At 55.5% G+C, this 13,748-nt stretch overlaps 1 protein-coding gene across 4 annotated transcripts in view; it reads left to right on the forward strand.

Moving 5' to 3' along the window:
* The window catches only part of TTC7B (tetratricopeptide repeat domain 7B), a 243,200-nt gene that overhangs the window by 205,648 nt on the left and 23,804 nt on the right, over positions 1-13,748 (forward strand). For all 4 annotated transcript variants that reach the window (XM_066273807.1, XM_066273808.1, XM_066273810.1 and 1 more), the window contains one exon: positions 4,222-4,424. In XM_066273807.1, coding sequence (XP_066129904.1) covers positions 4,222-4,424 — 203 coding nt within the window. The remainder of the gene's footprint in view (positions 1-4,221; positions 4,425-13,748) is intronic.

Consider the following 13,748-nt stretch of genomic DNA (forward strand, 5'->3'; position numbering starts at 1 on the left):
TGACGTGATCCTGGCCCTCCGGGGGTATGGCATCTCATGGGCATGCCGGTGCACACGCGGGTCGCTGTGTACAAGACACACTGGGTGAGGGACTTCCCGGAACACACAGGCACACAGGGCAGCGGGGAGATGGCTCACCCCAGGCTGGTTGGGAGGCCGTGCAGGATGAGGATCGCGGAGCCCAGAGTGAAGAGTGGCTGGTCTTCAGCAGGTGGCCTCTCAGCAGAGGAAGGCATTTGGAGCGGAAGGGACAGCACTGGCACCGGTGGAGGGTGGTGGCGAGCCCGTGACTGAACGGGAAGGAGGTGCTGGAAAGGTGGCGGGCCCTCGTTTTGAATGCGAAGCAAAACCACACAGGTCACATTCACCCGCGGTAGGGACCGCTGGGGTTTGCAAGCAGAGGAGGGAATTTATTTGCGACATTTCTCGTAGTGACCCAGTGACAGGGACAAACCAAAGGGGATAGCCAGGGTGTAGGCTGAGCTCTCGGAACGAGCTAGAAATGTCCATGACCCTGAGTAGCCACTGGCCTTTGGTTCTCTGTCTGCTGCCAACGACCAGAACAGAACTTCGTCCCTGTGACCTCTTCAGAGAGAGACCTTTCAGGCCACCCTGCAGTGGGGCCCTGACCTCACACTCAAATGAGTCCTAGTTGGAAGCTGATGGGCTTTAAGTTCCTGGAGCCAGCTCCCCTCTGTGTCTCTGGTCCTGCCCTTCTATCTCTTATTACGCTCACCGGCCCTCTGTTTACTTCTTTTTAAAAGAACTTGAATTTAGTCCCTGGAGAAACAATCAGGAAAACCTCACTTGCTGTTGCTTCTCTGGCCTCTGACTTTCATCACTCTCCTGGACCACGGAAACGGTTGCCCCCTCTGAGCTCATTCAGCGTCCACTTACCCACAGACGTTTCCTGAGCACCGACTACGTGCTCGAGTCTGTGGAAGGGACGCAGAGAGGACTGTGCCTGGCGGCTGCTTGTCAGGAGAGGGAGTGGGAAAAGCCAGGAGCTGATCACACTTTGGAGGCTTTGGGAAAGCGAGAATAAAGCTCCTCTCTTTGCCCCTTGAGCTCTCCTCCACCAGTTAGGAAATCGGCAGAGGAAGCAGACAGAGATCCAATCCCAGCGCCTGGATCAGAGGTTGTGGCTTTTGGTCTCAGTCAGGCTCCCTGATGTGTCATAGCTGAGCTGAATTCACCCATCCCAAATTGCTGGCCTCCCCGTGCAGGGAGAGAACCAGGGTTGTGCCTGGGAGAGCAAACCGCGAGTGCCCCGAGGGGCCCCATGAGCAAGACCCAAGTCCTTCTCCCAAATGCAGCAATCTGATGGGACCTGGGGGAGGACAGCGGAGGGGCCGGGTGTGGCTGCGGCCAGGGGCTCCTGGCAGAAACAAGACAGACTGGAGCGTCTCCTGGCGAAGGTGGTGTGTCCAGGGGCCGATAGCGGTGCTGCGGGAACGCAGGGGAGGGAAGGAGTCGCTAACCCTGTGCGACCAGGGATAGATGTTTGTGAAACCCTCTTCCGGGAGGTGCTGGTCGCTGTGCGAGCCGCGGACGCCCAGGAAGGCAGGCGTCGGAGCCGAGCCCTGCGAGCTCATCGGAAACACCCGCACGGCCTCGTGGTCCGGGAGGGGCCAGCACGGCCGGCGAGAAGGCCCCCAGGGATTCCGGGTACTCTTTTCCTCTTACCACCCCAACCACATCCCAAACTACTCGGTTGATGTCAGGAACCCCACCACTAAGGTTTTATTCATGGGGCCTTAGATTTTGTGCCCCATTCGGTGTAACGTCCTCACGAAGGGGGAGTGACTACAGGCAGACCTCGCTTTGTTGGACTTGGCAAATACTGCATTTTTTACAAATTGAAGCTGAGACCCTCCACCAGAAAAAAAGATGACAGCTAGCGGGAGGCTCAGATGATGCTTAGCATTTTTTAGCAATAAAGTACTTTTTAATTAAGATTATGTACTTTTTTTAGACATAAAGCTGTTGTATACCGAAAGACTACAGTACTGTCAACGTAACTTGCATGTGCACAGGGAAACCCAAACACTCGTGTGGCTCGCTCTACTGCGACGTTGTCTGTATTACAGGTGTAGGGAGCCCAGCCCACGGTCTCTCGAGGTGCGCCTGTGTTGTGGGCCATCCTCTCGGAAGCCCCGCTAAAACAGAGGCTGAACCCGCATCTCCCCAGTACCCCGGCTCAGCCAAGGAGATCTACGGGGGCGTGGATGGGTCATTTTACCTCAGCACCTTAGTTTCCTCACTCCAGCATCGGGGCCCCCTCTGACCAGTGAACGGCCCCCCTCTGACTGGTGAACAGGCCCAGGGAAGTTGACTGCCTCGCCCAAGGCCACACACAAGGCCCAGGCATCGAATTCTCAATGTTCCATGACCCTGTGGCCTACAGTCTGCATGCTCTGGAGCCCCGGGGTCCTCAGCAGTGCCTCGGGCCTGAGAGGCCAAGCCAAGTGGGAGGCAAGCTGCCCATGCCCAAGTCCTCTCTGGTGCAGGGGAGACACTGTTCTCTGTCGAGGCCAAAGGTGCAGGCTCCAAGCCAGGCTGTGCCCCTAACCTGCCTTGGGACCTTGGACAAGTTGCCCAGCCCCTGTGCCTCAGTTTCCTCACCTAATAGGATAAAATAACACTACCTATAGGATCACTGTGCAGATAAAAGAAGAAACACGGGAAGCACCCTTTTAATGAAAGTTAGTTACTGTTTTTGTTACTTTTATTATTCATTCACAACTGTTTCCTGAGCTCCAGCTGTGTGCCTTGCACTATTCTAGTCATCGGAGACAGGGCAGTGAGCAGCACAAACACAGGCCCTGCCCTCGTGTGACATAGGGCTCATGTTCTATCTAGAGGGATAATGATGAGACCAGATGAACCTGTCAGTTGATATAGGGAGGGAAAGAAAGCAGGGAAGGGTGGGGGCAGCCGGCCAAGCTTAAGGAAGGAGAGTTTTCTCTGCAGGGGGACAGCCCGGGGCACTGTGCCCCAGGGATGGTGTGGTAGCCGCGTGTGGGGTGGGTGGTGGCTGGTGAGGCAGGTGGGGGCTCAGCGAGACCTGGCCTCGAGGATACAGCTCATTGGGTGCGCGAGGAAGAGAGTGAAACTTTCCCGTATCTTTGTGATGTTACTCTGTTTCTGTTTCCATGTGCATCACATCGTACACAGTAGACTAATATGCATATAAGTAACTTGGAGATACGGGGCAAACACCTTTGACTGCCGGGCTGGAGGCCCGTCCGTGGTCAAGGCCTGAGCGGATGAGCGAGGGACCGGCCAGCAGGAAGACGGAGTCGGTGGTGTCCGAGCACAGCAGCCTCCTGAGTCGGGCCCTGGGCAGCGGCCTTGACAGGCGCGGCAGAGGGGTCCAATGGCCCGGCGCCGGGAAGATGATGGTGCTGTGAGCACAGGGACCTCAGGACAAGGGGGCGCTTGTGTGAGCCTGAGAGACAGGCAGGTGGCGCTTGGACGTGTGTGACGGGCTCTTTCGGGGACACCTGGGCTGCAGAGCAATTCAGGACCCTCCATGTAGGGTTGGAAGAATTGAGGCCTGAGATGGAGGAAAGGTCATTTCCCTGCTTTTATGAAAGTGACAGCTTGGCTTTTCCAAGAGCTTTGTTGATGTGACACAGTCAACAGTCTCCAGGGTGCAGTAACACACACACACACACACACACACACACACACACACACACACACACACCAGCGAGATGGCCAGGCCGGCAGGAGCCGCCATTTTGATCAATCCCACAGACCGGTAGGCCCAGCCGGCTGCCCTCGTCACACTTTCCGGCGTCAGGAGAGCAGGCCGAAGGGCAGAGCCACTGCCTGCGAGGGGCCATGCGCTTCTGGTCTGCCTGTCCTGGACCTCACTCTGGCCCTTTCTCTATAGTTCTCAGAGCTGAAGGGGCATGTGCTTGGGGGAGTTGCACAGGCCATACTGTCCTCTTGGTGGTGACATGTGTCCCCTTCAAGGCCCCACAGTATGAGTGGCTTACGTCCTGTGTAACAGTGGGCGTGAAGGACTGTCAGTCTGTAGCTGCTACCGCTTGGGGTGGGGGATTGGCTGGCTCTGGGCGCTGTGTATTTCAGACGGGCCCCTGCCTGACTCGGGGGAGGGGGGTGTAAATATCCCCAACCAGAGTCACGGCCATGCATGGGGCCTCCGAAGACGGTGGCCCAGGAAAGCAGCTGCCTCTGCTCTCTCCACAGCTGAAGTCTACATCGGCATTGGGAAGCCTGCAGAAGCCACAGCCTGCACCCAGGAAGCCGCCAACCTCTTCCCCATGTCACACAACGTCCTGTACATGCGCGGCCAGGTTGCTGAGCTCCGAGGAAACATGGATGAGGCGCGGCGGTGGTATGAGGAAGCCTTATCCATCAGCCCCACCCACGTGAAGAGCATGCAGCGCCTGGTGAGTCTGGCCGCCGCGGGACCCGCCCTCGGGTCATCCCCCTCAAACCCTGTTCTGGTTCCAAAGGCCAGATGCGGCTGGCTAGCCAGGCTGTCGCCGTGCGCAAAGCCAGCAGCACTGTTCCCGCTATAGTTTATGGCAGCAGAGCCCCTAGGTGTGGCCAGCGCACAGCGTAGCAGTCCTGCCCAGCGGTCCTGTGCAGCCGTGGAGAGTTTGAGGCAGTGGTCCCCTGGCTGCCAGTGCAAGCCACCCTGTGGCTCTGGGTTTGACGAAGACATTCTTGTGGCCCTGGGTACTGTCGTTGTCGTGTTGGCCTCTGCAGTGCTTTTAGCAGCCACCGTGGGGAGTGTCCACCCTCTGGGGAGACTTCGGTACAAAAGCCATAGCACTTTACAAACTGGGGGCTCTCTGACTTGAGGGATCGGAGACCCTACCTCGTCGCCCAGGCCACTGGCCAGCAGGGGCATCCTGTCAGAGGCGGGCGGGGTGGGCCCTGTTGCACCGAGAGGCCCAGGTAAGTCATTCCAGTTTCCAGTGTCTGTGTGCCTGCTCTCCAGACAGGCACACACCCCCTCCTCTGGGGACCTGGGCCTGGAGCCTGGGGCTGCCCGCTGCTCCCCTACCCCTTGCTGTGGAGCTGGCCACCCACTACCTCGGTTCCATTGGGGGTAGGGTCTGTGGTATGAAGAACATATGTGAGCACAGCTGCTGCAGAGTTATCCGCTCTCAAAGACAAGGTCGCGCGGCGGTCGGAACCGACCTGCAGGAGTTAACCCAGTCCGCGGCGCTGGTGCAAAGCTGTACTGCTTTTTCTGGGTCTGCGCGCCAGGCCGAGGTTCTGAGCATTTTTTCCATTCTTAGCTGTAGGACGTCTGTGATTTCATGAACCGCAGGAAAGGAGCGCCGTGTGATGACACGGAGGTGCCCCCTGTGGCGGCTGCCCTTGCAAGCCCGGCGTCCATAATCAGTGGTGTACGATGCATAAGAGCGAGCACTGGACAGAGTCCAGGGACCGCGCTCTGGTCCCAGTGGTGTCGCTCGCTCTTTGGGAGAACCCGTGGGCTCCCCACTCTGTTTCCTCTCCGTGAAGTGAAAACACTCAACTAGAGAGGCTGTGAGTTTCTGTCAGGTGTTAGGAGGATGTGGTTTTGTGACTAATAAGTAAAATGTTGTTTGAAGGATCCCAGAGCCTTTGTCTCTTGCCGTTTCTCATAGTAACGTTGCCAGTGGTAGAGGGGGCTGAGCAGTGACTCCTGGTTCTCAGCAGGAGAGCGCCCAGGCGCCGGGCACTGGGCACCCGGGAAGGGTGAGTGCTTTCCAGTTGGATCTGGGTTCGAACGCAGCCTGTCCTTGCTCCCGGGAAACCTCGGGCTTGTTGCTTGACCTCCAGGAGCCCTGCTGTTTCTGTGCATTGGGCTGTGATTTGCTCAGTTCTCAGTGAAATGCTTTCCATAAAAAGCCTCCTAGAGTTCCTGGCACCTAGTAGGTGCTCATTAAAATAGAAAACTGACAACAGTCCTTTTCAGTTTTAAAAATAAATCAGACTTTACAATAATTACACCTACTTAATTTTCTTCAGCTATCCTTTATGAGCATTTTATAGCTCAGTACAGCTTTATAATTTATGTGATCTAAACACCAGTTTGTTTGATTAAAAATATTATGTGGCTTTTAGTTTTTGTCTCAGTAATATAAGAGGCAGATGTAAGAGCTGTTGAGGTCTTCGAGCTTTTTCCAGAGCGTTGCAGAAGAGGTATAATCAATGCCGTGTACCCTGCCTTTCTATTAAAAAGAGGCAGCGTGTTTCTACCTCGGGGCCTATGAATTATTCAGAGGAGTATTTCTTGTCTGTCCCCAATGGGAAAACCTGAGACAAAAGATCAAATAGGAAAATCGCACCGGGGAAGTTTTCTGTTTCACCTTTGGAGCTTGTCAAGACACCTGAGCCCCCGGACAGATGCCAGATGCTTTCCCTTGTGAAAGGGCCGCCCGCCTCGGCCCCACACAGGGGAGCCGCTGATGAAGGTGACCACGGCCTTGCCTGCCAGGTCGCAGGCGACGCTGGCCCTCTTCTGGCTCAGAGACAGGAGCTGCTTTGGAGGTCTCCCCAGGAGGAGACAGTAGTGATAGTAAACGCTTAAGACTTTTCTCAGTGCATCCTGATATATTCAAGAACTATCCATCCGGGAGGCAGGCAGGGACCAACAAGCCCATAAATTTTGAGTTAGATTCTTGTGGTCCGACACTGCCCAGTGACTGTGATCAGTGTGATTCCCGAAAGGCGGCTTGGAGGGTTCCTTCGTGGTGACCCTGTAAACGACGCGTGCTGGCCTGTGTGTTCCCAGCCTGCCCTGGGGAGGGACAGCCCCTGGCGTCCCAGGACCTCCAGCCCTGAAACACCACAGCGCTCCCTCTGCCGCCACTTCCCTGAGCTGCGCGGGAAGCTGTGTCTTTCTGGCATTGGTTGGTGGGAAGGAGGAAGACAGCCTCGTGTGCACTCTGGCAGCCAAGGACAGGGCTCCAGCCCAGAGTGGCCTGGTGGGGAACCCCTCGTCTGTCAGTTTTGGGACCCTAGGAAGTTACTTTCATTGTGCCTCAGTTTCCTCAATTATCTAAATGGGGATAATATGAGCGCCAGACTCAAAGTAAGCATAGGAACTGAAAATCTCTTACTGAGTCCCAGAAGGTCCTGCCTGACCCTCGTGGGAGCCGGACTGGTTTGTCAGCCCCAAAGTGAAGAGAAGGGCCTGCAGTAAGGTCAGAAGCTGTCTTTTTGCCGAATCGTGGCCCAGGGAAGAGCTGGGGCTCTAGACTTGTGTGGCAGAGGGAGGCGGGGACAGAGATGAGTGTCATACTTCCCAGGCACTCCGAGTGCAAGTGCGGGGTGGGCTCGTGCCATCTGCCCTGGGCCGGGGCAGGGCGAGACTCAGGTCAAGGTCAGGCAGAGTTAGAAAAACACGAGCCCCAAAGAGCATCAGAGAACCAACCTCCTTTCAGAGTAAGGAGCCCATTGGGGTTCATAGAAAAAGCCAGAGGAGGGAAGGGCGTCTGCGTGGTCACGAGTGCCCACGGGGACAGAGAGGAGCAGGAGGGGTGTCGGAGGGAGCTGTCTGGCAGGAAGAAGCCCGGCATCCGCTCCAGCTGGAGACCAGGGGGCTGACAGGACTGCAGAGCCGGGAGCAGCCAGCAGCCCACACCTGTGCGTAAAGAACAATCCTTCGCTGACGTCTGGGGTGGTAAGTGGCAGCGCGTGCCACATCGCCTGACCCCGCTTGGAGGAGAGTTGCGACTGAAGCAGAAATGCAAACACATTAATATTGTTAAAAAGCAATAATGATTTGGAGGCAGATGGTATTCACTGAAGTTAATAGAAGGTCAGACTTGACAAGAGAAATGTAAATTAAACCGCAATGAAAATTCACAGTTTTCCAACAGTTTTGGCCTCCATATATGTGTTTAAATTCACAGAGAGAAGGGAGAAATAATGTGTTTAATGTTAATAATGAGTTAGCACAGACTCGAGCGGCAGAGAGCTGAGTGTGGGCAGAGGTAGAGGTGCAGTGAGCTGAGGCGTAGAAATTACAGAGCCTGGGACAAAAGGAGGAGTTCATACACGGATCGGTTTTTTCCAGAAAACCTAAAGGCATATTTTCATATCATTTTTGCATAAGTGTATAAATTTACATACATTCATGTGCTATGTTTAAAAGCCTTTAGCTGCCAGTATCCAGAGTGAATTAATGAAACAGAGCTCCCTTTTCCCCACCAGTTTCTCTGTGACCTGGAGTGGGGGGCGGGAGGGAATCGGGGCTCATGGGGTCCCTGGGTGATGCTGCCCCAGCCAAGGACAGACACAGAGACTCGGGGTAGCCAAGGACAGAGTTACCAGGACAGGGACAGGCTCTGCGAACAGGGACATCTGCTTGTCCTCTGAAAGCGTCAGCCTGGGCTCTGAGGGCCGTGAGCGAGCTGTGCGGGTAAGAAAGGAACAGGAGCTTTGAGGAGCGAGATGCCAGTGGAAGGGAGCCAGGAAGGCTGTGTGGAGGGGAGGTGATAAGGCTGGCAGGAGAAGTGTGGCTGGGAAGTAAACGTACCCCAGAGCATGGGCGAGGGACGCCCCGGCCTCCCTGCGGGCCGCTGACAGGCTGAGGAAAGAGGTGAAACAGAGGAGACGGGGGTCCTCGGGCTCGGCAGCTGGACCGCTGGGGAGAGGGGGGCAGCCGTGCCCGAGGCGGGCTCGAGGAAGATGGCCCAGAGAGGCATGGGAAGGGGCGATGAGGGCACTGGGGAGCCAGGGCCCCTGCCCACGTGACCCCACTTGACCCCACCTGACCCCACAGCGGGGAAGGAAGAGAACTCCTGTGTCTCCCGGGGTGTGGCCTTCAGCAAGGGCGAGTCTGGTACAGCAGACCCAGGGAATCTCAGAGCTGATGTGAGAGATGGGAAAGGAGGGATTAACAGCAGTGAGGGGCCCCTCGAGTGTCAGGGTTCCCAAGGCAAGGTGGGGGCCGGGGGAGGGAAGAGAGCTGCAGCCCAGACAGGGGAGGCAGGGAGCCCCACCCCACTGGCAGGGCTCCTTGAAGAGGGGAGACAGACAGTGATTGGGAAGGGAGACATTGGAGTCACAGACTGGGGCCAGGCAGCCCGCCCGAGGAGTGCGGCTGAGGCCTGCCTGCCCCAGCTGGGGGGCGCCCGGGGCGGGGGGCAGAACGGGGGCACAGTGAGGTTGCTCAGTGTTGATGTTATCCTAAGGGACCAGTCTAATCACAGAATAAGCTTTCTGTGTGGGGCATGATGGGTCTAAAAGTGCTTGTCTTCTGCAAATGGATGGTAAACCATCCCGAATTCAATCAAGATGGCTTCAAGCTAAAGGCTCGCACACAGGATGTCTTGGAGGGTTCTCTCCGAGATCCTGTGTTTTCTGAAACATCAGAAACCTGATCTCAAGTGTAAAAACTTTAGAAGTGGTGTTGTGGCTCTGTTAAGGAAACACGCTCTGTTAAGGCTAAACTGTTTGAAGAGTGCGTGTTATAATGAAGGCACGCCGCAGTGACAGTGGTCTGCGAGGACCTGCGTGGAGCAGGGGGTGTCCTGTGCACTGTGACTACCTGTTAAGTCGTTTAGCATCTCTAAGGGTTGATCCTGAAGTAGTCTCCGCAGCACACATGACTACAACATTGCCGTGAGAAGGCTGGGCTTCCTCCAAGCTGTCTTCAGGCTACGGGCTGGTTCTGTGGGGAACGGGTCTGGGCCGCAGGCAGGAGGAGCCCGGAGCAGGCAGAGAGGGTCTGAATGGAGGGGAAGAGGTGAGCCCTGGCTTGCCTGAGGCAGTTTGCGCTGCTAAATTACAACAGGACACTTCGGTGCTTTTCTCTCTCTGCCGTCTTTTAAAGTGTCCATCTGTTTAATGAGATTTGGGTAAACCCTCTTGTGTCTCATATTTTATTAGTTAGCAGCGTGTTCCCCAGTTTGTGCCTCTGTTGGAGGAGAGATGCAGCCTGAAGCTGATGAATTTTTCAGGGTTAGTCCAGAGACTAGCGTCTGTCTGATGTATCCATCAGACCAGTTAGGGGGACCCAGGGCTGCAGGCAGGCCAGGGCCAGACAGACAGGACAGGCGTGCACATCTTTGCTTCGGAGAAACCAGTCTTGAAGAGGGCCTTTGATCCTTTCTGTCACTCTGGATGAGACCCAGGTACAATTACACTAATTAAATAGAATCGAATACCCTTCCCCTTTCAAATGCTGATCTTTGGACGTGGATCTCTTTCATCCAAAGTATCACTTTTCCTTCCAAGCATGGAAAGAATGATTGGCAGGAAACAAAACTAGACCATAGTCTAGTGAGATGGCTCTTTCATCTATTAATTGTATTTTATTGTCTTTCAGGATGGAAAAATGCTTTTAAAATTAAGAACTATTCTTTTCTTTGAAGACCTATGAAATATGTATATGTCCACCCTTCCCGTGCATCTGTGTGCTTGTTGATAAGACTCTTTGGAAAGTGTACAGGCCTTCACCTCTCTGCCGTCTCTCCTCACTGTGACTGGGACTCAGACTCACCGGGCACACTGCTGGATGTCTAGGCCTTTGTTCTTCATTCCACCTCTCGCCCTTCCTTGAATGCTACATGCCGTGTTTTAGCTCCTTTGATAGCTTGAGGCCTTTTTTAAGAACTATCAGTACTTGGCATGAATATAACTTTAACCCCTACAGAGATATTTAAAACCTCAGCACCATTATCTGATGTGTTTGTTCTCACTGTATGAGGGGAAATGGGGAATTTCGTTTCACTGACAAGAAAGCTGCTCTTGCGACTTGTTGCGGGTTCCTTGGCAAGTTAGGAGCAGAAGGGGGCTGGGAGATGCTGAGAGTGGGTGAGTCGAGTCACTGAAGAGCCCACAGCTCGTATGATAGGACAGCAGGAGGTTGAGAGTGTGGCACTGGAGCCAGCCGGCCCAGGGTCAAGTCCCAACTTTGTCGCTAACTGTACAGCCGGAGATGCGTTCCTTCATCTTTCTGTGCTTCCGTGTTCTCGGCCGTGACACGGGGCTGATGCTCGTGCCCTCCCGCTGGTGCTGTCGTCCGGGGTGAATGAGTTAATATGGGCTGCATAGCACTCCAGAAGCCCTCGCCATGACCTAACTGTCATCCTCTCGCTCGCCACGAACAGGACTGTCATTCTCTGTCATTCAGGTCACAGCTGTAGCAGGAGCCGAATGAGCTGACCACGGCTGCGGCTTTCCTGCTGGTCTAGCACGACCAAATTTTAGCAATTGGAGGAGCTGGAATAAGACAATATCATTCATGGCATGAGGTTGGCCGAAAGCATGGTGCTTTTGCTCTTAAGTATTCCTTTCTGTCCGTTCCCACTGAGCCTGCAGCTCAGGTTATTAAGGTTGAAAGGAATCGGTGGAGGCCCCAGCTGGCATAGCTTGTCACACAGACTGAAAGCATCTCTTCTGACCCATCTCAGAGGGGACGCCAGACCGGCCTGACCCCGGGCAGCCTGAAGGGCAGGGCTGGTCAGGCACCGAGGGGGGCTCCGGGTGGCGGGAAGGGCAGAGCCCGTCAAGGGCCCTGCTCAGATGTCGCCCTCTCCCTTCCTCACCCCTCCCGCAGAGGGGCTCAGCCCTGGACTCCCCGCTCTTGAAGCACTTGTTCGACCAACATGGAGTTGTTTGACCCGATCAGTCTGCCTGCTCCTTGGGGAAGGTCCCGTGCCTGAGGCCGCACAGTGGCCTGTGTAGACCACGGGTGGCAGGTGGGCAAGGTGGGGTAGGGGAGGGGAAAACAGGGAACAACAACTACAGGTGAACTGGAATATGACAGCAGGTTTTATTTTCCTTCTACACATGAAGCCCCCCAGCCTGGGATGCTGTTGTCCTTGAAGAGATGCTGAGCAGGTGTCCTTGGAATGTGCAGTTAGTTGTTGAATAGGCAGGTTACCTGACTCTGTGCAGAGGCCTTGGGGTGTTTGTCGGCTCGGCCGTGGCACCGTCCCTCCCCACCACGAGTGCAGGAAATGACGTTGACGTGGGACCGGAGGGTGCAGCACGTGGTTTCACGGGAGGCCGGTCGGAACTTATCAGTAGGACCTTCCAGTGCAGTGGGCTCTCGGCGTGTCACAGGCCGGATCTCACAGAGCGTGTGTCGGACTAAAGTCGGGACTCCTGTGCTTGGCTTAGCCAGGTCCCCAGGGTGACCAGCAGCACCTGCCTCAGGGACAAACATAGCCAAGGCCAGAGGGGCAGCCCTCTGCTCAGGGGCCCTGGGTGGGGCAGTGACCACCCCTCTGTCCTGTGATCCCCAAGCACAATCTTCTTTGTCAGATCCTGCGCCCCATGTGGGGAGCGCAGTGGTCAGCATCCTTAGACCAGAGACTGCTATAGAACAGTGTCCAGCAGGCCCTGCTGGAGTCTGCAGTGGTCTCAGCAGGCCGATGTGTGTCCCCTGGCTGCTCACTTTCTGCTCACGTGGGCAGCAGCTGCCTGGGGCAGGTGTGCCCAGGTGAACATCTGCCAGGCCTGTATGATGCTCTCAGTGCAGTCAGAGGATCGCCTGACCACACCCGGGAGAGCCTGCTTCCACACCAGAAGTCAGAATGGTCATTTGTAAAGAATTGCACCTTGGCCTGACCAGGCAGTGGCGCAGTGGATAGAGCGTCGGACTGGGATGTCAAAGACCCAGGTTTGAGACCCCGAAGTCGCCAGCTTGAGCGCGGGCTCATCTGGTTTGAGCAAGGCTCACCAGCTTGGACCCAAGGTCGCTGGCTTGAGCAAAGGGTTACTCGGTCTGCTGAAGGCCCACGGTCAAGGCACATATGAGAAAGCAATCAATAAACAACTAAGGTGTCGCAACGAAAAACTGATGATTGATGCTTCTCATCTCTCTCCATTCCTGTCTGTCTGTCCCTATCTATCCCTCTCTCTGACTCTCTCTCTGTCTCTGTAAAAAATTAAAAAAAAAAGAATTGCACCTTGCTTGTCAGATGCCCTGTGCTCCCTCTCTCTCCTCCCCAGAGGAGCTCACCCTCTAAGCTGATACCAGGCCCCAAGGCCTGACTCAGAGCAGGGCCTGTGAGGCTAACAGGCCTCTCCTGAGCAGCCTGAGGCACTGAGGCAGACAGGTGGCCTAGCAGGTGCCCAGGGGCTGGGACTGAGCCTCTTCCTGGGACCCCACACCCTCCCACCTGTCACTTTCCCTTTAGACCAGAACTTCCGCGCCAATGTCCTGTGGTTACCAGTAAGCCCAGAAGGGACAGCATGGGGCCTTGGAAGTGCCAGGAAAGGAGGGACGCGTCACTCGGCCCAGAGCAGCCAGTTCTCGCACCCCGTGTGCTGAACACATAGCATTAAATAGCATGTCCTGTTTAAAAACAGACACCTGCACCCCACTTCCTCAGGTCAGGCGAATGCTCTTACAGTGAAAGTTCGGTTCGTCACACACACACACACACACACACACACACACACACACACACCCGGCATCTCTTCTCTAGGACACTCCCATGTCCCTTGATGGTGACTCTGAACACATTCTAGGCCCTTCTTACATGGTTCCCTCCGGAGATTGTGAGCCTGGTGTCCATTCAGGGTGTGGTCTTCTTCTGATCTTGGTCCCAGACTCAGGGAGCCTCTCTTCTGCCCCCGTCCCTACCCCAGACCCAGATTAAAGCAGCTTCCCTTGTTCCCACAGCAACAAGACATCTTTGCTTCCACAGCTAGCTGGGAGGGCGGGGTGGGCACCACAGTGCCCTAGCTGGGTCTGCAGTTCCTGCCCCGTCTTTGGGGCAGGGTAGCATTAACAGTCAGAGAGTGAGCTT

The sequence above is a fragment of the Saccopteryx bilineata genome, chromosome 4 (assembly GCF_036850765.1).
Source record: "Saccopteryx bilineata isolate mSacBil1 chromosome 4, mSacBil1_pri_phased_curated, whole genome shotgun sequence".
Lineage (NCBI taxonomy): Eukaryota > Metazoa > Chordata > Mammalia > Chiroptera > Emballonuridae > Saccopteryx > Saccopteryx bilineata.